The 24,012-nt window shown below is 38.1% G+C and overlaps 1 protein-coding gene and 1 non-coding gene across 6 annotated transcripts in view; both read right to left on the bottom strand.

Annotated features, from left to right (window-relative positions):
• Positions 1-24,012, bottom strand: part of LOC123876461 (ankyrin repeat and sterile alpha motif domain-containing protein 1B-like) — a 118,962-nt gene that overhangs the window by 87,206 nt on the left and 7,744 nt on the right. For 2 of the 5 annotated variants that reach the window (XM_045922732.1, XM_045922733.1), the window contains exons 2-8: positions 17,218-17,295; positions 16,580-16,733; positions 15,751-15,896; positions 14,418-14,543; positions 11,822-12,048; positions 11,090-11,192; positions 5,595-8,259 (exon numbers count right to left, since the gene is read on the bottom strand). In XM_045922732.1, the coding sequence (XP_045778688.1) occupies positions 5,595-8,259; positions 11,090-11,192; positions 11,822-12,048; positions 14,418-14,543; positions 15,751-15,896; positions 16,580-16,733; positions 17,218-17,295 (3,499 nt within the window). Of the gene's footprint in view, positions 1-5,594; positions 8,260-11,089; positions 11,193-11,821; positions 12,049-14,417; positions 14,544-15,750; positions 15,897-16,579; positions 16,734-17,217; positions 17,296-21,543; positions 22,225-24,012 lie in introns of those variants that run through there. The other 3 variants (XM_045922735.1, XM_045922734.1, XM_045922731.1) reach the window with 3 other exon arrangements.
• Positions 17,343-17,424, bottom strand: Trnas-aga. The gene has a single exon. It is a non-coding gene; the product is annotated as a tRNA-Ser (tRNA).

Here is a 24,012-nt window from a genome sequence, read left to right as displayed (position 1 = left end):
AAAATCGGTTCATTAGTTTAGGAGCTACGATGCCACAAACAGATACATAGATACACACGTCAAACTTATAACACCCCTCTTTTGGGTCGGAGGTTAATTATTATTGAATCTTGTGTATTCAAATATACAAGTGTACCATACACATTTACGCAAAACAAACACGTACATTTGCAGACCGTTATAGTGCCGTAAGTGTTTATGGATTATCTTTAGGTACATCTAATAACTACGAAGGGCCGTCTTTACATAAATTTAAATACTGACCTACATAGCACGACTTAAAAGTAGCGGCGAGCAAAGGCGTGGCGTGGATACATTTTATTCTACAAAGACGAAATTATCAACGGCTCAACCGATTTTGATAAATAATACGTCGTCGTTAGATACGTCACTCTTGATGGCGTGAGTGTCATTGGGTACATTAAATTCCTAAAAATCAAAATGGCAATTCATGCACTTTAAGATGGGCTGCAAACCGCAGTCAGGAGTTTTTTGTAAACTTTTTAAATTACTTGTTGGAAATGTATCATTTAAGTGACATACTCAGACAATACACGGTAATCTGCAAAAAAAATCCGACGAGCCAGTCTGAATTTTTTAATGGCTCTGTCTAAAGATCTAAAGATAAATAAATACTGGTACAAACATGCACCATCTGTTTCTAACTCTAAATTCTTTGCCACATTGTTCGATGTATCAAACATATGGGAAATTGCGAAACTTCGAAATTGGGTTATTGAGCCCTTGACATGGCTATATTCTTATTGTTTGATTATTTTATAGCTTTTTTTTTTAGATTTTTACGATGGCAATACTTCATAAGACGCCATGATTGAAATTTTATGCAAGATATTTATAAATAGCATAAATACATTTTTGCAATTTTAATAGATTTAATCTATACTAATATTATAAATGTGAGTGTGTCTGTCTGTCTGTTTGCTAGCTTTTCACGGCCCAACAGTGTTAAACCGATTTTGGTTTTTGGTAAGTTCTGGTAAAAACTGTCCGTTAAACTGATTCATATGAAATATGGGTATAAAGGTCCCGTCCCGTAAATTGACAATAGGCCGGGACTTTTTGTCCCGGAAAATCAAAGAGTTCCACGGGATTTTCAAAAATCTAAATCCACGTGGACGAAGTCGCGGACATCATCTAGTTTATTATAAATGCTAGTAGAGGACCGGAGATGACTTGAGTTGATGAAATCTGTCAAATCCTATAATGATTCTTTTCATCTCATTTCTTGCTTTCTAATGATTATTTCATGCTCATGTAGTTTTATTTCATGAAGAATATACCTATTAAGATATTTTTCAAGTATCAGAACTTACATTAAATCAATCCAAGATACATCCCCCGTGATATCACTTTAAAACACTAACAAGAATTATTTTTACACTAAATTTCACCTACGCACAATACACTAAACGGGCACTTACGATACTAGTTTAATTTAAGACGCGAAAGCGCGCCTCGGTATACGCGGCGAGACTGACTGACTGACTTCCTAATTCCTCGCTCGTGACGATTTAAATTCTAGAGACCATGTGGGCACGGTGTTATGATTACGGGTAACGGGTTAATCTATTGGTTATGTACAGCCGGGGCTATTCCGTATAACGCTGTTTCCATCGACGAGTTAGACGGCGTAACATAACTAAGATTGGTATAGGATGTAGACTCTAGAAAAGAGTGCAAACTCTTCTCATTACCGTCTAAACTCTTGCCGTCACTTTTACTAATGGACAACAGTAAGCGACAGTAGATTCTTAGACCAAAGCGCGTTTGAAACCCTTGACGCTTTACTTTTAAGTTTACGTAATTATCATCACCATTAACATCAATTATTTATCTTACAAATTCAACAATTGACAAACAAAGAGTACAAATGGTACCTATTGTAAATGACTTTAATCATTGTTTCAAATTTTGACTAAAATATGACCGCAAACTCGAATAGGGAAGCTGAAATCGCCGACACAATCAAAAAATCGGTGGTATGTATGTCTTGTAAAAATTTAAAGCCTGGTTAATATGGGTTTATAATAATAATCTAAGTATGGTTAAAACTGCAATTTGGTATGACGAAGAATGAAACTACTAATCAAACATCAAATAGATAAAACAATGTTTCATTTCGTCGCTGTGACAGCGATGAAAACCACGCTGGACTCTGAGAGTTTATAGAATAAAGGCTAAAAGCTTTTTAGCCTGAGCGTGTATAAAATTATAAATTACCGGCCGACTGATTACTGAACATGTGTTTAATCACGCTGAAGTGTTATAAATCAGACCAAATCTTGCTTACATTTTTGGTATACATGATTTTTAACGTGATTAATATTTTGCCGTTCCCCCATGCCTTAAATAAGCGTCATGCTAATTGTTTCAGACACAGGTTGGACACGTGCAGCGATTATTTTCTCAACATAAAAGAAAAATAGACAGAGATAGATGCCTATTGAAATTAAACTATGTTTTGCATCCTGTGATAACTATGCGGTACCCTTCTGCGGTGTTCCCATTAGATTACAACATGGGGTTATTCAAGGGTTATTGATCAACAAATTCCTGAAAAGCCGCTTAGAAAGTTAGCCCGCTTTGCATCATCACTTACCATTTACCATTACGTGAGATTGCAGTCGAGGGCTAACTTATATCTTTACTAGAGGATACCCGCGACTTCGTCCGCGTGGATTTCGGTTTTTAAGAATCCCGTGGGAACTGTTTGACTTTCCGGGATTAAAAGTAGCCCATGTCCGTCCCCGGGATATAAGCTAACTCTGTACCAAATTTCGTCAGAATCGGTTAAACTGTTGGACCGTGAAAAGGTAGCAAACAGACAGACAAACACACTTTTGCATTTATAATATTATAGTATGGACATCAAGCAATTGTTGGTTACACTAGGTAGTTTAGTTACGTTCTACGACGTAGGATAGATAGATATATGATTCGTCACAGTTAATTGGAGGAATCTAAATCATAGCATTGTGACATCCGTTAATATGAACTCGAGTGGCCAAGGCTTACACATGGGCATGCGTGAACAAATCGGGCGTACCACATTCTCACGACATTTAAAATAACGCTTTATAATAAACCAGCATTGTATTCATTACGATAATTAAGTTTTTTCTAAATTTGATTTTTTGAGGGTTCTGTACCCGAAGACTAAAACTCCGCTGTCCTTCCGTCTGTCTGTCAGCAGGCAGTATCTCATAAACCGTAGATGATAGGTAGAGAGTTGAAATTTTCACAGAAAATGTATTTTTAACCCCCGACCCAAAAGGGGCGTTATAAGTATGACGTGTGTATCTGTGTATCTGTTTGTGGCATCGTACCTAGCTCCTAAACGAATGAACCGATTTTAATTTAGTTTTTTTTTTTTGTTTGAAAGTTATCAGCTCTTTTCTAGTTACTGTAACCTTCACTTGTCGGGGGTGATATAAATTTTTAAATTACACTTTTTATTGTCGCTGTAACAACAAATAATAAAAATTTCGAAATAGCCGCCGTGAAAATTAAAAAAAATTAAGAAGTGATATTTCTTGTGCGATGGTACGAAACCCTTCGTGCGCAAGTCCCTCTCGCACTTAACCGATTTTTTACTAAACAAATGAATCGCTTGAAATTTTAATTCCGACCAATTTTCTGCATTATTATGGTACGTATAGTTGGGCGCAGGCGAGTCTTCCACGACCGCCGCCTACCATCTAGAGAAGGGCTTTCGGACGATAGACACGGGGTAGGACTCTATCATCTGAAAAGGAACCAGTCCTCGAGTCGGGAGTAGAGATTATGCTGGTCCCTTGAGGAGGGTCTTCAGCAGGCGCCGCTGGCTGGGTTGCGGCTGGGATGAGTGGAACACCGTGGGGTTTTAGTCGGTAAGATTCCGACATAACCTCCGTGCCTCTCCGGGTGCGGTGGTATCCATGAGGATTTCCCCACGAAAAAAAAGGTATAGTATCGTATTATGGTATCGTATACCGGAACGTCACATAATAATGTATTTTTTTGGATATAACTCGTGGAAAAATAGACGTTGCCTTCTTCCAAGTAACAAATCTATAGAACTACATGTTTATCTAAATGAGGCTTATTTTACAAATTCTATCATTTGTACGAATGTCACGAAACATTTCGTGACTGTATCTAATTTGAGGTTAAACTTTATTAGGTTTCGTTTGTCAGGTGCAACAAGTCATTGGTGTGCTGGCGGATTTTCATATGACATTAATTTATGGAACATCGTGGATATACAGAATGTACCCAAAACGCTAGCAAAAACTTAGCGTTATTATTATAGTACCTTAACAAAAAATGCCAATTACGGCCATTTGCCTTATCTTGTAGTTTTAGTGATTTAGTATTTTTCGAACCCGCATTGCATAGCGTGCAAAACTCGGGCCCCACCTACGACGCGGCATTGATTTGCGAACTATTTATGGAACGTTCGTTAACCTCTAGCGTCAGTCAGATGTTTTATTTGCGATATATTGTTAACTTAGTAATCATCAGTTCTATCACCTGTTTTCGTTTTTGATAGCGTTCTGGTTACATCCTGTATACACGCGATAGGTCGCCATGGCAATCGGGATGTAACCCGATGCGGGATAGCGCGGGTGACGTGCGGGTGTGCAGGGCATCCCCACCCCGATTGCCATGTCGACATGTCGCGAACTACAAGTACACATATATTTTTTAAAATTATCGAAATGAAGGTAAAAGTAAAAGGTTAAGTTATAAATACTAATGCCTCACCATACTATACACAAAACTTTAATTGAAATGGGAATCGATTGAAGAATTACCATTAGAAATAGCTTTCATTAAAATATTGCGTATAGCATAATATAGTGCGCACAAAACAGGTAGTCCAATCTGAACACGAGGCGTACTGCACATTGTATAAAAACAGATTGCACTTGGGTTTGTGTCTATTTACTCCTGTCTATGACCTGTCTATAAATCGCCAGTGTGCAACTTCAGATCAGACTTCTTGTTTTGCAATCACTATAACCGGCATCAATTTCTGGATTTTTACACGAAACATGTTAAAAGAGTTGCACCCAAAAATGACGGCAGCGAGGCAGGACGTCAGAATAAGGACCGGTATCCACTTGAAGCGGAGCGAAGATATCTGTTTTAAGTCGACCAATAAGATTTCTGAGCGATGACAATTTTTTTACGTCATCTTGCATCTTCCTATAAAGCGAAGATGGGCGGAGAGGAACTAAACACCTCTCCGCTCATGTTCGCTTTGGTGGATACCGATCCTGAACGCGCTCGATAGGGTGTAGGATTTGCAATACATACAAGAACTGACGAAAAGGGCGCGGACGCAGCTGGACCGTTGCTATCGCTTTAAAATGTGTGAAAATAATAACGGGTCCAACGCACTATGAAAGAGTTCACACTTCCGACAACTCATCGGAGCTATGCTGCTGCCATCAGGCACCGTTTCTGTCGAGTTACCTAGTGTTGTGTGCTTCTAAAAATATCTTGTTTAACAAATCGTACCACACCAGGGTAACGTCCTGTCATGCTGCTGCCGTCACTCTATGTCTGTCTTGAAAAAAGTGACTTACCGATACTTTACTGTACTCGTGGTGATGCGTCATGTGAAGCGGAGCACAGCTAGACGCAGCGCTCGAGACGCTGAGCGCGTCACCTTCGCTGGCTCCCTCCGCCTCGTCCCACCGCCGCCGCCCCGACCCGCTGCGAACACGCCCCACCACCCCCCCACCACGCTCAAGCGAAGCACCAAGCGACACGGCACAACCCTCCCCCGGAACACCACTATCCCCGCCACAATCCGACGACGAACTCACCGAACCCACGCTAATACCACTTTCGAACTTCGAAGAAGACGATTCGAATTTAGCAGAACCCAAACTATCCTCTTCGATTATACTCGTATCCTCAGTCTCCCGGTTCCCGAATCTAAAAGAACTACTATGTATCCAAGGGCGTTTCGTCGTACTGACGTCGGACTTAATAGTCTCCGCGTCGGAACTTTCGTCGTCGGAATGTATCGTGGCATCCGATTCCTCTGATGATTCTTCCAAACAAGTTTTGAACGAAACATCGGATACCACTGTGATGTTAGAGTTACACGATTGTAACGACCAATGGCCAGAGTGTTCCGAGTTGGATTTGTGTAATTGCGAAGTATCAGAAGCACAAGATGTATTAGCGCCGGTCGATGTTGAATTAGATCCTAAAGAAATTACTTCAGATATATCTTTAATAGAGTAAGGTCGACCAGTCGATGTCAGAGACGAATGTGGTGACATTGAAACGTAATATGTGGGACTGTCTAAATTACTGAGTTTGGTGTCTGTCCTGTCATTAGCCTCATTTCTTTTAACAACTTCATCGATATTAACCACTGCGTAAGGTTCTTCTAGATTTGCGGGAACAGACTTATTTTTTAATAAGCCACGCTTTTGTACTGTCGAAGAAGGAGAAGCCTCTAAAGTTATATCGGGTGTAGATATACTTTTCTTTATTGCAGAGAATTTAACAACTAGTTCTGTTGGAAATTCGCGTCTGCTAGCGTGTAGTGAACATGCTCCGGAGTCACAAAAGCACTGAAATGAAGAAGAAACTAATTCCATTTTATTAACGAAGGCATCCATGTCTATCGTTGCCTTTTCTTCCACTTCTTCTTTGCTCTGAATATCTAATAAATCTTCGGCACTAGTGTGATTTTTAGGAGGTCTGGGCCGACAAAAGCATATAGCTGTTTCAAAATAGCTATCTCTTTTACTATAGGGCACTTTGGTGAAGGGCTCTACGTCCCGGTAAAGTGTTTCTCTGTTAAAAATATAAATAAATTCTTGTACAGTGGGAGCCTTATAAATACAGTGACCAGTACCACGAATGTGATAGCTCGCCAAAGTATCTTTTAGAAATGAATCGTCTCGTTTCGGGAAATTTTTCATTGAGTTTCTATCGTGTTCAATATTCGTGAATGTTTTGTGCCTAAAAAGAACTTTTTTCTTTACTTTCTCGGATTTTTTATTGGGTAAGGTTCCTACCATTGACGCATACATAGATTTTTCATCAATTTCAGCACTGCAATCAACATTTTCTATGGCACTAGCTTCTGTTGTATTTGAAAATTCGGATGCGTTCGATTGAGTTCGATGAATACTAGATTTTCCAGACTCTTTTCTACGCAACAATTTTTGTCCATGGCGAAATGATCTTGATTTTTCTGAAAGAAGAATATCTTCTAGATTGGATTCATCGATCATAGAATCAGAAGACATACTAGATGACCTACTTACACTAGGCGATGAATTATTTGACTCAGTATTTATCATAAAACTCCTTTTTGGTGGTTCAGGCGCTTTCACTTCAGGTTGAATTAAAATGTTTTCGTATAATACTTTTTTCTCGTCTTCTTTTTCTGCTACTTTTGTTGGTATGTAGGTTCTTGCTGCAGGGGTTGGTCGAATAAAGTTATTTTTTTCTGGCAATATATTTTCATAAATTGTGTTTTCATTGTTCGATGGACTTGCTAAATTAGATCTTGGTGATGGCTTCGGATTTAAAGGAGCAGGCTTTGTTAATTTAGGCTTTAAAATCGGAGTACTATCCGATGTGAACTCGTATGATTCGTAGCATTCGTTCACTAAATTAGCCGACTCTACAGAAACATTTGAAGTAATTGATATTCTGTTATCCCTTTTTCTTGGTTCAAATATAGCATGCTTGGTGTCATACTTTATAACTTGTGATGCTGGTTTTATTGTACTCTTGCCATCGCTCTCGGAGTCTTTATTTACTAAACTTTCAGCGATAGATTCTTCACCCAATTCATTATTTTCTGAAATATTTGGCAAAGAAGTTTTAAATCCTGGACAGCTCCTATTGCTTCTGTTGACAGCCGAATCTCTATTTAACGTGCCTAATCTATCTAATGATATAGTATCAAATTCATCATTACAGGGTATATCACCTGATTCCTCCTTTTTCGACAGTATTTTAAAGAATTTACTGTTCCCTATGTGCAACGCGTTCGCACTATGTTTCGTATCTGAATGTTTTAACTTTCCATCGACATTCGACTCTAACCCATGATTAGAAATGTTAGGAGCAGAGTTAAATTTTGCTTTGAGGCCCAAGCATTTTGAAGCAAGCTTTTTAACGAAACTCTGGGGTGAATTTTTTGTTACAAAAGATGAAGACGGTGTTAATAGGCTATGACTTAAGTTATTGTTTTTCTGGGTCTCTGGGGCTTTCCTGTAAAACACATAAAGCAACAAAATATATATTTAATTTTTATTTTAAAAGCAAATATGTTAATTTTTGTTTACATTTACTGCCACCGAAAGAAAAATAAAAATTATCACTTAGTAAATAGAGAAAATTTTATTTTTTATATTTTATTTATATTTATTAAACTTATAGAATGTAAGGGCTTATAATATAAAAATCAAATGAAATAGTTAATATATTTTAATTCGTCATTTTTCAGAATCCCAGTCAACTAAAAGTTGTGCCAATTGATTAATTTTCTTTAGGAATATGTTTTTTGCTTTATCAGATTTTCCTATTCGTTTTGTTGGCATGGTATCATCCTCGAAAGGCTCAAAAGTCATCAAATCTGTCTCGTCATTATGTTCTTCAAGAATCGTATTATCTAAACGATTTCCTACCTCGGCTTGGTTAAAATTCTCACAACTATAGAAAATCTCACGCGATATTTCTTCATTGCGTTTGAGATGACAAAAACAAGGCAGTCGATCCAATTTTTTTTTAGGTCTCTCAAAAGGATATTCATTATAACGCAACCCCTCAGGTTTTAATTCGTACATTGTTTCATACTGAGAACTATTCTCATGAATACACCTAATAGATCCTCTAAAATGACAACCAGAACTCCCTAGAGGTTCTGAATGATTAAATTTAGAATTCATATCTACATATAAAGCCCCGCTAGATACCGACAAACGATTTTTATTAGATTTTAGAGTGCTACTAGCTACTGATACTTTATTTGTAGAATCCATAGACGTGTATATTCCAGAAAAAGATTTCCTAGCGTATTTCTCATAAGACAACCCAGATTTTTCCCCTATACCTTCGTAAATATGTTCACGCAATAATTTTATATCATCAGGAGTATTTTCATAAATTATTTCATCTTTTGTTAATTTATTTTTTGTGGCCTTAGGTTTTGGTAGCGGCTTAGGCTTTTTTTTCTGAGAGATGAAATTCAGATTGAGTGAAACCTCTTCACCTATATTTTCATAAATATCCGTTTGTTCTACTGTGTTTAAGTTAACAGATTTACTTCGCCATAAATTAAGAAATGAATTTATATAATCATGTGAATTGGAGTACTTTGGTAATTCCTGATCGTGGCTTTGGTCTTGATTCATATAAGTTATATGGTTCGGATTATTGGTTTGTAGTGATTGTCTTACTAAACTCCAGTTTTCGGTGGCTATAATGTTAGCATTAGACACACGTCTTATGTCACTTATATTTAGGTTAGTTATAGCATTATCTGCAGCATTAGATTGCCTTTCCGACGCCAATTCAGTATCAGTACACCTGTAATTGGAATAGTCAACTTTACAATAAGAGGCTTCGTTAAAATGAAATTTCGCGATCACAATTCAAATAACGATATAAACAAAAAAATAGAAGGGGGCAAAAAACGTTTAAAGTCTGAGTTAGTTTATTTTCATTGGATTGTGCCCATAACAGTCCTCAAAGGACGGCAGTCTTTCTCGTGTCATACAAACTTGTACCTGACCGTCTCTAGACAAAATCAAAGAAACGGAAGATTTTAATGAGGCTCGCATCGACAGTTTTTGTTTTGCATATCTATAGAAAGAAGTATTCATGTTTTTTTTTATTACGAAAAAGATTTGCAATTGTTCTTTCCGAGTTTAAGAGTGGTTCTTCGCAATAATCAACATAATATCATCACAAAATCACAATACAAAATTGGATACATTTTTCAGTTTAATCAAAGTAGCTAAGAATCTTTACTTTTAGAATTTCATTGGTTCGATGAATATTATATGGGTATTTAAAGGATCAGTTGAAAAATAATAATCGTTAAGAGATTCTATTGAAAAACCAAAAAGGGCGTTTACCAAGATAGCAATCACGAGTTCAAAGGTAGCGCGTCGTGTGTCATAATTGAGACGCTCGCTCTCCAATTAAAAGTGAATGTTTAGATCCTCTTGTTGAGAGCATCTTTGGAGTAATTACGGAGAGACTCCTTTGCGCTCCCCAACGCGACGCGGACTTTTAGAGACCCCGCAAGCCGTCTAGTTATTTGAATACGTTTAACATTAAAGGGCATACACAATTTAAGTTTCAAGTACAGGCATGCAATGTTAGTGGGTTAAAAAGCAAACAAATACATGCAACAGAAAGAAGAATTCAAAACCCCACAATTTTTGTTCGTTTAACACCCATATATTTTAGTTCTTGCGAATAATTATTACTTTACGAATATTTAAATGTTAGAAGGGGACGAATTTAAATTTTTAGACGTCTTCGACACAGATTTTTAAAATTTTATGTTTTTTCTTGAATAAGTATTTGAATTAGAATACATTATGTCCCAGTTTTCTTTTAAATTAAATTTTTTCACTTAATATTTCTAGGGTAGGTGGTGTAGTAGGAAAAAAGTCACGCCAAAGTTTTAATATGTTCTGAATATAAGAAATGGCTCGCATGTTTCTGAGTAGTTAATATGATAATGTTTTGAACTTTTGCTCGCCTGAACTTTTGTTTCCCCATCTATAAGTAGGTATGGGGAAACATTTCTACTGAAAAAAACTGTCCAAGTCTAATTTTTAAAAACATTTCTTTCTGCGAATAAAGAAATAAGTATTTGAATTTTAATTTGAAATGACAGATCACGACTGACAGAATACTCGTAGCAACTAATGTCAAAAACTCTACAAAAACTTTAATTGAATATCCCTGAAACTTCGCTAAAAGTATACTAAAATTTGGACGCGATACCCAGGGTGTATTGCAAAGGAAAAAGTAGAAAATAATGTCATTGTAAATTGCACTCTATAACAATGTACACAGAACTCACATTACGGGTATGTGCGGGTAGCTGGTGGGACTGCAGTCTTGTATTGAGTATGGCCGTGGTTCCTCTTCACTTTCGTAGTTATTTCTCGACGAGTTTTTGAATTCTGCCAAAAAATAAACTTTGTTATTTTTAATCATTCTACGATTGAGGACAAAATATGTAAAAGAAATACTGTCATTTGTGTATGGAATTGTGCTACTATATGGCTATTTATTCACAATTTATAAACCGAAATTGGCAGGTCTAAATCTAGTGCTATCTTTTTCCGCAGGGAGCTTTATGAAAGGGATAGCGCATACATTAAGATCTGTCATTTTAGTTTGGAGATTGTGTACAAATTAGTTTATATATTGAAATATAAGGGGAGCGATAATTTCGTTGGAAGGTCTTTTACTGTAGCATAACAAATATCGCTTTATTTTTGTCTATGGGTTCCCTGCAAATGTAGTTCCTCAATTATTTATCTATCACAACACCAAAAATCAGTAAGAAGTTCTTCAACAGTCTTGTCTCTTCCATCCACCTCGTTCAGGTCTGCTCCCGCTTCTAGTAATATCCTCACTACTGAAGTCTTGCCGAAGCATTATATCATTCCAATCTTGTCTATACTCCATTATAAGTACTGAGTCGATGCGATGTCGATCTAGGGTATCAGAAGTGGGATGGCTGCAAACGTTATGTATACGAATAAATATATAAATATAATGTATACGAATATATGTTTAAACCTACCTCTTATCGCTCGTCTCACTCGCCTCGTTGCCTCTTCTGAATAATCAGCAAGGAGTTCTTCAACAGTCTTGTCTCTTCCATCCACTTCGTTCAGGTCTGCACCCGCTTCTAATAATATCCTCACTACTGAAGCCTTGCCGAAGCAGGCAGCTTCGTGTAGTGGGGTGCCGGAGTTTGTGCGTATGTTGGGGTCTATGCCCGCTGCTAGTAGGAGTTGGACAACCTCCCTGTTGTAAAAATGTAACTTGTTAGGGCCGATGCATACCCACGGAGTAGATTCGAGTCTTTTTGATACCTATAACTCAGATTTATGTACTTTGACACACAATTGAAATTGGTAAAATTAAAACAAAATAGGAGGATTAAAAAAAACTCGCACCGAGTCTGCGCACCCAACGCACCGCCATTATGCCAAAGTAAATAAAGCTCAGTTAGAGTTGTTATCAGCTTCAGCTCCACTCTACTCTACCAGTGTGTACATTGCGCCTTAGTAATGACTCGAATAGCCTCTTCAGGGTTCCGTACCCGAAGGGTGCAATCGGATATTAAGACTGCCTGTCCGGCCGTTTGTCTGTCAGCGCTGTATCTCGTGAACCGTAATAAGAAGAGAGTTGAAATTTTCACATAATTTGTATTTCTACTGACACTTATAGCAACAAATAATAAAAAATTCAAAATGAACGCCATGAAATTTAAAAAAATTAAAAGTACGATGGTACGGAACTCTGCGTGTGTGCAAGTGATTCGCACTTGGCCGGGTTTTTTTCTGCTATCAATCAATCAGTATCAACAAGTATGGTCGACAAATATCTCCATGTCACGAATCAATTCGCTGAATATTCATGTGCAAGTGTAACGAATCCAGTTGTCGCTGCATATTTATGCGTTTTACACGCATTTTGAGGTTTTTTCATTCATTGAAGAATGGTCCTATATTTTGTTCTACAAAAAAGCAAATAAAGAGAGAGCCAGCGCGAGCTAGATCTTCGTTATTTTATACAAGCTTAAAGTATATATAAATAGTTATCTTATTTTGAAAATTAAAACACATTTTAATTTCTTTTTAAGTGATGTAACCACAAATTCGCGGTTTTCAGATTTATTCCTGTACTTGTGCTATAAGACCTACCTACCTACTAAATATCATGATTCTAGGTCAACGGGAAGTACCCTATAGGTTTCTTGACAGACAGACAGACAGACAGACAACAAAGTGATCCTATAGGGGTTCCGTTTTTCCTTTTGAGGAACGGAACCTTAAAAATGTAGTCATTCAACCACTGTCAAAGTACATAAACTAAATTAACAGACACGTAGTCACGTACCAAGCATCATAAATGTGAATAATAGACAATATCTGACATGCCCCACGCTCACAATAATTCAGTGCAAATCCGCCAACGAGGAACGTTCAAGCGTTATAACGAACGAACGAATATGAATACGCAATGCGTGTGTACACGCCTTTACATTAGCATATATTAATATTCAACAATAAATAGTTGCGCCGCTTGTTACAGTACGAAAATGGTGGAATAGGATTGCTTGGTTATTGTGTAAAATTGCACTATTTACATACAATTACGACCAGGGCTAGGTTTATTATCAGGGCTAGGTTGGGCAGCTTTTGGGAAATTGAGTCAAGTCTTCTCATCGTCAATTCCTCAATATCTGAAAACAAAAGTCTTTAACCAGTGTCCTTCCCGTCCTCCCCTATGGTGCTGAAACGAGGACACTGACAAACAGCCTTGTCCACAAATTTAAAGTTGCTCAGCGAGCTATGGAGAGGGCTATGTTAGGAGTTTCCCTGAGGGATAAGATCCGAAACGAGGAGATCCGATTCACAGGAGAACCAAGGTGACTGACATTGCCCAAACTATTAGCAAGCTGAAGTGGCAGTGGGCAGGCCATGCATGTCGTAGAGGCGATGGCCGTTGGAGCCGGAAAGTCCTTGAGACCGCATTTGAGCAAGCGTAGTGTGGGACGCCCTCCAGCACGATGGACCAACGATATATAGCGGCTGGCGGGAAGTGGTTGGATGAGGAAGGCTGAGGACCGGGTGTGTTGGCGCTCTTTAGGGAAGGCCTATGTCCAACAGTGGACGTCCACAGGCTGGTGATAATGATGATCATGACATACAATTACTTTACTTACTACCTATCTTTACTTAAATATCTGGCGCCAAGTAAAAAGAGCTCTTAGGGCCGGCGCACATATGGCGGAGCGCAGCGCAGAGCATGCCCGCGTAATTTTGTAATCGCGTGACACATTACGCGAATTTCTACCAAAGAATGTGCGAGCTCGCGCGGGACTGCGCGCGGATGCGCGAGTATCCGCACGGATGAACAATTGATTTTAGATATTATTTCAATGAGGACAATGTCGATAGTATTTTTACTGTAAAAATGCTCTGCGCTGCGCTCCGCTATATGTGCGCCGGCCCTAAGTCTCCGGCCCAGGTGGAAGCGGGTGCGTCTGCGCTTGCCGGTGCGAGGTCGCCATTCTAGCACCTTGGAACCCTAGAGAAGCTGCAGTTTAACTCTTTCTAAAGTTCCTGTTCTAAATCCTGCTGGGTAAAGATTAGAGTAAAACATACACATGTCCATTTTTGGCGGCTCTATGTAGGGGGGTGGAGTAGAACTTGTGTACCCTCCAATTAGGGTACTTGTACTGGTGCACCAACGTTGGATGTGTAGCCAACAAATGCTTCACGGTCGGCAACCTGGTAACAATAAGTTTCTCATTATATCATGCAACAGGTATCAGCTATTATTATCAGAAAGTTTTTTAATTCAGACACAAGTTGAGTGCAATCTCATCTGGTGGTAAGTGATGATGCAGTCTAAGATAGAAGCGGGCTAAACTGGAAGGGATATGGCAGTTTTTATTAAGCTTTATACCCCTTTGGTTTCTACGCGGCATCGGATCGGAATGCTAAATTGCTTGACGGCACGGCTTTGCCGGTAGGGTGGTAACTAGCCACGGCCGAAGCCTCCCACCAGACCAGACCAGAAATGTAGAAATTATAAATTTCCAATCCCCTTCCGGGAATCGAACCCGGGGCCTCCCACTAATAAAACCACAGCACTTACCACTGCGCTAGGGAGATCGTCAAATTACTACTATCAATTTATTACTATACTAGATGATGCCCGTGACTTCGTTCGCTAGGATTTTGAAAATCCCGTGGAAACTCTGTAGGTACCTATTCAATTTCACAACGCAATAGTGTGTCAGCAACCCTAAGGGGAAAATAGAGCTACAAAACGACAAATGTGTAAAACTTCATATAACATTAACTAACCAGCAAGTAATAAACTTTATTTACTACGCATAGCCGCATAAATACCGAAACGTAGTTGCGTCCATCCGCAAACTATCCCTAAGTAGCTAAAATCTAATTTCTAAAGACCAAGCTTTCAAAGAGATAGTTTCGTATGTACATAATACAAGTCTCACATAATTGTGTTTACACTTCGCAAAGTTTTATAAGATTATACTCACGCAAAACCACAGGATATACATTAGTATCTACTTGAATACTGTTAAATGTTACCACAATTATTTTTTTAATATGTTTTGTGCTGTTACTATTCCATTCCATTCCACCGGCCTGTATGCGTTCACTGCTGGACCAAGAGCCTTTCCAAGAGCACAAGAGCACGCCACCAAACACGGTCCTCCGCCTTCCTCATCCACCCACTCCCTGCCACCTCTTCAGGTCATCGTCCAGCGAGCTGGTCGTCCCACACTGCGCTTACCAGTACGCGGTCTCCACTCCAGAACACGTCTGCCCCATCGGCCGTCGGTTCTGTGACAGACATGACCTACCCATTGCCACTTCAGCTTGCTAATCCTTTGTGCTAAGTCGGTCGTTTTTGTTCTCTCCCTCCTTCCTTCCCTCGTTCCAGATTATATCCTTGTCTTACCTGCCATATTGAGCGGCCAGGTCCAGAGCTGATTCGTCCTTAACGTTTCGCAAAGTGACGTCAGCCCCCCTGTCCACCAATTGAGCAACCACGTTCACTGAGCCATATTGCGCCGCCATTATTAGCGGCGTTTCTTGGTTCGCTGTCTGTACAAATAAACTTTTGTAAGTACGCAAGTGACTTTCATACAAAATTCAATAGTTAATCCCATAGTAATAGATCAACCCATCGCCGGTTCACTACAGAGCACGGGTCTCCTGCAGAGTGAGAAGGGGTTTGACCATAGCCCTTCACGCTGGTCAAGTGTGGATTGACAGACTTCACACACCTTTGAGAACATTATGGGCAACTCTCAGGCATGCAGGTTTCCTCACGATGTTTTTCTTCACAGTTAAAGCAGTCTAACATTTAAAAAATCTCTCGCACTGCCAAGGGTCACTGGTAGAGATCTTTTATAGAGATAAATGCTTCCCTGTCCACTTTTTCTTTTTTTTATCTTTATTGTTACAACTTTCTGGTACAAATAATAAAATAATAACAAGTGTAAATTAAGAATTTATAACACCCCCGACAAGTGAAGGTTACAGTAACTAGAAAAGTGCTGATAACTTTCAAACGGCTGAACCGATTTTCTTCTATTATAGCTAAGAACACTTTCGATCAAGCCACCTTTCAAACAATAAGAACTAAATTAAAATCGGTTTATTAGTTTAGGAGCTACGATGCCACAGACAGATACACAGATACACACGTCAAACTTATAACACCCCTCTTTTTGGGTCGGGGGTTAAAAAATAGGGAATAGAATAGCCAATTTTGTGTAACTTACCACTAAATCTATATTTACAGGTGGATTATGAGCTAACAACATGGTAACAATGGCTGAGTCGCCCTTCCACGCCGCTAGGTGAAGGGGTGATGCGCCCGTCTTGTCCACGACGGACGGCGACGCACCAGCTGACAGAAGAAGGCGGACTACCTCTCTGTAACAAGGGGTGACACTTCAAATCCTCAATAGCTCAACGGTTATAGGAGCGGACTCAAATCTCACCCGTTGCACTATTGTCGTACCCACTCCTAGCGCAAGCTTTACGCTTAGTTGGAGGGGAAAGGGGAATATTAGCAATCATTAAAATGACTAATATTCTTTAAAAAAAATAACAAAAACCAGTCAAGTGAGAGTCGGTCGCACTAGAAAGTTCCTTACCATCGTACAAGAAATAACACTTTTTAATTTTCACAACATCATAAAATGCACATATTTTCTGATTTATTCCTTTACTTGTGCTATAGACCTACCTACCTGCCAATATTCATGATTCTAGGTCAACGGAAAGTACTTTATAGGTTTTCTTGACAGACACGACACACGGACGGACGGACGGACGGACAGACAGATAGACAACAAAGTGATCCTATAAGGGTTCCGTTTTTCCTTTTGAGGTACAGAACCCTAAAAATACTTACGTATGACCATTGAGACATGCATGGTGAAGCGGAGTATAGCCAGTGTCATCTTGCACGTTTAGGCCACATTTTCTTAAACTGCAACAAAGAAAAACAAAATTTAAAAAAAAAACTCAAAAATATTTCGCAGTCGGTAGGATTCGAACCTACGCTCCCAGAGGGAATCTGATTTCTAGTCAGACGCCTTAACCGCTCGGCCACGACTGCTTTTATATCCAATGCCAAAATTACAAATCGGATTGTACAGATCGAGCAGTCTGGTTTGATAATTGGGTAACTTGTTTCCGGTCTTGCAAGATAACCGGAATTATTCGATCATTTTGAGTGTAAGATACATATTTTAATCCCTCATCATACATAATGATTTTTGATAAAATAACTACCTACCCCTACCAACTCGTAATCTCAATCATTTCTGCTGTCCTATCTTTAAAAAGCGATTAACTGCAAAAAGTTTTTGAAAGATCGCCATTCAAACAGGAATTTACAACAAGTGTAAATAAAAAATTTATAACACCCCCGACGATCCAAAGTATTTGAGTTTTCCAAAACATCATTTTCAAATAAATAATTATGTATTTAGGCAACGTCCATCTTGACAGCTTGACATTTGTCTATTGACATAATATTATTATGAACCTAACGGTTATCTAACCTTCTTTTCTACAAGAAAACTAGAAAAGAGCTGATAACTCTTAAACGGCTGAACCAATTTTTTTAGATTATAGCTAAGAACACTCTCGATCAAGCCACCTTTCAAACAAAAAAAACTAAATTAAAATCGGTTCATTCGTTTAGGCGCTACGATGCCACAGACAGATACACAGATACACAGATACACAGATACACAGACACACAGATACACAGACACACAGATACACAGATACACACGTCAAACTTATAACACCCCTCTTTTTGGGTCGGGGGTTAAAAACGGCTATAATTTCAGATGGAATTTTCGCCTATGTATGACCTAAAGCTCTCTGCCTTTTTTCTGGGGAGTCTATGGTTTTGACATTCAATTGGATCATGAGAAGACACAAGTTTTTTAAATAGGCTACGCCAGAAGACTCGTTCTTTTGTCCCTTCATTCAGCTTTACCTACTCGACTATGATAATAAGTCTGTACCACTGTGACAATCAAGATATCTGCGCTAAGGGAGGCTTACTCCCACTACCTACTATATTATGTAGGTAAAACTCTGGGATTTCGCGTATGAATCAAACCGCTCCAAAACACTTGTCTATAATTAAACAAGGCCATAATAACTAATACCTACATTTATATAACCAGATTTACATGGGTTTTTAATATAAAACCCAGTAGAGAGTCAATGTGTCATTGATTATATATTTCTTATGTATTAGTTTCCAAGTAATCACCAAGGCCGACAAGGTTGAACCACGTGCTTTTCTAATCTAACTTTTATAATAATAGTGTTAAGTCACATTTTCTAAAAAATCGATACAAGATTTATTGATAAGGACGACCGATGCATAACACGTTAAGTTAATTGAAGCTCGAAGCCAACATGTTCACATTGTATAAAATATTTAAGATTTTTCATACATTTTTGGAATTGAAGTGCACGCTTAGTAACCTTTCAGAATTTTTTAACTACATACATACATATGTATGGTCCGCGACAGGTTGAGATGGCAATCGGGGTATCATGCGGGAGGACGCCCCGCACACCCGCACGTCACCCGCGCACATCCGCAGCGGGTTAGCGCGGAGGCTGTGCGGGTGTGCGGGGCGTCCCCACCCCGGTTGCTACTTCAACCTGTCGCGCACTATAGCTACAAAGTCATTTTACAAAATGTATACTTCATCTACTACATTATATATATAAGTAACTAGCAACCCGCCCCGGCTTTGTACGGATGGTTTATTACAAGTTTCGCAAGGATCTCTATTTTTTAAACAAAATATAGCCTATGCCCTATATCACTCAGGGATAATGTAGCTTTCTACTGTTGAAAGAATTTTCAAAATCCATTCAATAGTTCCATGAGATACTTCCTACAAACAAACGTATAAACTTTACCTCCTTATAATAATATTATAGTATAGATGAACGGTTCAGAATTATTCTATGAATATAACATAATGATTTATATTCATATAAACAGGAATATGTGAAGACCTTGCGTCCAAAAAACTGTTTTTTTTCCATGACTTAATTACTTATGTAAACTAGAAAAAATATTATAGAAAAATCTATACTAATAAATAAAATTGGAGTGTCTGTCTGTAATATCGAAATAACTACCGCATATTAAGGTCATATGGTTATTTGAACGATACTATAGCTGAATCACACGTTTTTAAAATTTTTGTCTGTCTGTCTGTCTGTCTGTCTGTCTGTTTGAAAAGGCTAATCTTCGGAACGGCTGGACCGATTTTGACGGGGTTTTCACAGACAAGTAGAGAATTGACCAGGGAGTAACATAGGCTACTTTTTTAACCGACTTTCAAAAAGGGAGTTGTGTTTTTCTACCTATGTACACCGAAATCTCCGAGATTTCTGAACCGATTTGCGTCATTTCTTTTTTAATCGATAGAGGAACTTTGCGACATTGTTTCATAAAAAATTTGGATTCCAACTCCTCAATCCTGATGCTGCAGGGGATCTGACCAATCCACGCGGGCGAAGCTGCGGGCATCAGCTAGTCTGTAATATTATGGTAGAGAATAATATTAAAATAATTTACAATTACATTAGTTTTTTGTTAGGTAATAGAGGCACATGAGTATATTATTATATAGAGGCTAGGTACTAGATAGGTCTAGGTTAAGGTAAAGTCAGTTACCAAAATAGTAAGTATAGTTTAAAAAAAGATAACGTTTCAGAATCGTTCTGCATCACACTTCACACTATCACACTAATATTATAAAGGCGAAAGTTTGTGTATATTTGTGTGTGTGTGTGTGTTTGTTACTCCTTCACGCAAAAACTACTGGACGGATTTGGATGAAACTTGGAATGGAGATAGATAATATCCTGGATTAGCACTTTTTATCACGAAAAATCAAAGAGTTCCCACGGGATTTCGAAAAACCTAAATCCACGCGGGCGAAGTCGCGGGCATCGGCTAGCATATTATATGCAAGTATATTTGAAGAATATTTATTTAAACGAACAGAAATTAATAAAAACCTTGTACGTATCTAAAACAAGTTTATGATTTTTTTACTCTTTCAAAGATCAAAGTACGATAATAGTCATTAAACTCGATTATTTTTGAGTATTATGTACGAGAAATCTGTAAAAGGTACCTACCAATTAAACTAATAATACTTAATACTTAATACAAAATTTAACTAAGTATTATTTAAGTAGGTATCTACTTCATACTTAATTTTAGTTTAGTGAAGCCATAAGGATTTCCGCATCTTTAATAACTATTCATTCAAGTGAACTGATATCTAATACCAAGTAGGTATCTAATAGATTACTAAATGAAATAGGTTTGTAGGACTATGGTTTAAGGTTATCTTGATAATGGTAAGTTACAAAGAAAGTCATTAGGTATATCTGATATCTAGTCACGATAGACTATTCTATACTATAGATGTACTCCATTCGTAATTTAAGGCTGGTTTTCCCCAGTGAAAGTAGTTTTTTCCCAACTATGCGATAATGAGTGTGTGCCTGATAGGGATAGGTATACCTAATAGGAATAAAGTGATTCTGACTAATATGATGCAGGTATACAATAGGGCGGAATAGGGATTAAAAACCGGCCAAGTGCGAGTCAGACTCGCGCACTGAGGGTTCCGCACTCGGGTATTTTTTCCAACATTTTGCACGTTAAATCAAAAACTATTATGCATAAAAATAAATAAAAATCTGTTTTAGAATGTACAGGTAAAAAGCCCGTTCATATGATACTCCACTTGGTATACCTAGTTATCTTACTGTGAAAATTGAGACACATCATTTTAATTTTTTTTAAATGATGTAACCACAAATTCGCGGTTTTCAGATTTATTCCTGTACTTGTGCTATAAGATCTACCTACCTGCCTAATTTCATGATTCTAGGTCAACGGGAAGTACCCTATAGGTGTCTTGACAGACAGACAGACAGACAACAAAGTGATCCTATAAGGGTTCCGTTTTTCCTTTTGAGGTACGGAACCCAAAAAATTGACATGTCTTCGGTCACCATTTCTACAACACTTCTTAGGTACCTAAGTAATACCTAACTTCAGTGAAGTTCTAACAGTGCTCCAGTCGCAATCATTATCTAATTAATACCTATCTAAAGGTGAGGATGTGTAATACCTTATAGGGATGTCCTATGTTGATTTCTCACTCACCTGTCAAAATCGAATATTTTCTCTTTAATTTTCTTTTTCGCCTTCACGCAATTCCGATAAATGTGATATTTCGCATCGCACACACTATCGCACACATGGAAACCGCTAAAACAATTCACGTTTCTATTTAAATCACCCATATTCCATCTAGTACTAAATATCAATAAGTCTCTTTTTCACTAGATTCAAAATTTCCAAATTCCAAACACTACCGCTAACAATTCAATTTTTACTAAAAATCACTCAAAGTTTACAACGTTTTAGACATATTCTACCTAGAATGATTACAATTTTTTATTAGATTCAAGATTTTCCAAATAAACCTAACGGAAACCCAAATCCAGTGCACTTTTCTACTGAAATCACTAATATTCCACAACTTTTTTGGATTCAATGGATACGCACACACATATCAAAATATTTTAGACACTTTTTTAATCAAATCACTCATACAACCACCTCTACAATTACAAAAACAGTACAGTATCTTTGACAGATCCCGAACACAAAGCCAAATTTTTAGACACGCATTCTATGACAGTTCATTACAGTCACTGCGTTGTATAGGCATGAGTCACAGGAGATTCCCATCTCGGGAACTGGTTTCACGATACACAACCTATCTATAATATATAACAATAGGTACACCAAAAAGGTATGGAAGTAACAAGTACACTAGGCAAGGCGATATTTAATGAAGCCGGACCGTAAATGCAAAGTGACGATAACGTTTGATAAGATAATACAAGTGGTTCAAGGAAATTATATATATCTATTGCGAATGTTATTAATTTTATTAAAGTTCGTTTGATATTAATCCATAATATTTATTCCATAATGTTTAGGACTACGATGCAACAGACAGACACGCAGATACACACGTCAAACTTATAACACCCTTCTTTTTGGGTCTGGGGGGGTTAATAAGGATAGGTAAGTATAGCCTGCATCTCGGAGACGGATAGAGGCTATAGCCCAGTCAAAATAGACATTAAAGATTACAATAATAATTCGCATAGAGCTGATGTACGAATGTTCGGAACGCCATTAGAAATGAAATGTGAAAAGTCCCCATCGATCTGACATTTTGTGAAAAAAAATATTCAAGGTCTAAGTTCGCGAATATGACTTTTTTCAACCAAACTGTAAGTTTTAAGTTTGATTTGAAATTGACCGGGCTACTACTTTTACTCACGGGATCGGGGATTTAAAAAACCTAACCCAATCTATATGGACGAAGTCGCGGGTATTATCTAGTAAACAATAAGGTGTATAATGAAAATGATGAGTTGGCTCGGCTTTCGCAGTCATCACCGATGCCCATTACCCAGGCAAAGCGGTCAGATGTGGACAAGCAAATTGGAGGCCTGTTATGAACTAGGATGCCGCGTAGGATCCTTTAAGAGGTATATGTGGACTTATAAGTATCCAATGCCCTTACTAGGCATGCTAAAGCACACACAATTACCTAATAACTTGGGTATAGGTTTTACCTACTGACGAATTAAAATCGAATAACGAAGACGTACGGGGTTTTACACCACACGTTATTTCAGTCTATCAAGCAGGAAAAGCAGGTGTGGGAAGGAAGATAACAACTAGCTACGGAACATAAGGGAGTGGTCTAAATATAATCAAAGAACTATTCCACCCAGCTCTGGCAAGGAGAAGTTTAGAAAACTGACTGCTAAATCTTCAATGGAGAGGCATATTCAGAAGATGCTTGACTTCCTACCTTTATTGGGGTGTGTGAAAACATCGTTTTTGGAATAAAAATCGCGGAACTTGTATTGATAGTATTGTTAAAGACAATCCATATAGGGTAATTATTATTAATTAATTATTTATTGATCCGAGGGGCAAGGTTCCAGTAACACCCTTGTGACGGTATTCAACGCAATATCGCGGCCGCTAAGTAGTATAGTACCGCTCTTCTAAGAAATCCTAGTTGAATAGGTAAACTGTAAACATACAATTCAAACAAGTTCAATAAACCGACAACAAGCATCCGATATAATCCTAACAAACTAAATCAAACTGTATGTAGGTACATTAGGTAACAACAAAGCCTTAGTCATACGTAAAAGTGGCTGTTAACCTTAACAATTCTATTATTGTTACTTCTTGAGGAAACCGCTTTAACTTGGATTAAATTGCTTAATTATAACGGGTTTGTTTTCATTTTGTTCGGCGAGTGCCGTACAGCTTTGACTGATGCCATAACATTAAATGGCAAGGTTTTGTGGACCCTCTTGATCTCAGTTTCACAAGACCAAAAGGACCCAAAAACTTTCATACAACTTTGAGTTCAGTGAGCGTGTTGCCTTCTGGGACTACCTCATCCCAACAGTTGATCGCAAGCGCAAAGTTACAAAGCAAGAGATGACTAGCTAGAGCATCTCACTTTGAAGATCTAGAACGCACTAGCAATTTGCGTAGAAGACAGTCAAAACGAGAGGGTGTTATGTT

This window comes from Maniola jurtina, chromosome 21 (genome assembly GCF_905333055.1).
Source record: "Maniola jurtina chromosome 21, ilManJurt1.1, whole genome shotgun sequence".
Taxonomy (NCBI): Eukaryota; Metazoa; Arthropoda; class Insecta; order Lepidoptera; family Nymphalidae; genus Maniola; species Maniola jurtina.
The sequence above is the reverse complement of the archived record's forward strand: the minus strand, read 5'-3'. Positions and strand labels throughout refer to the sequence as shown.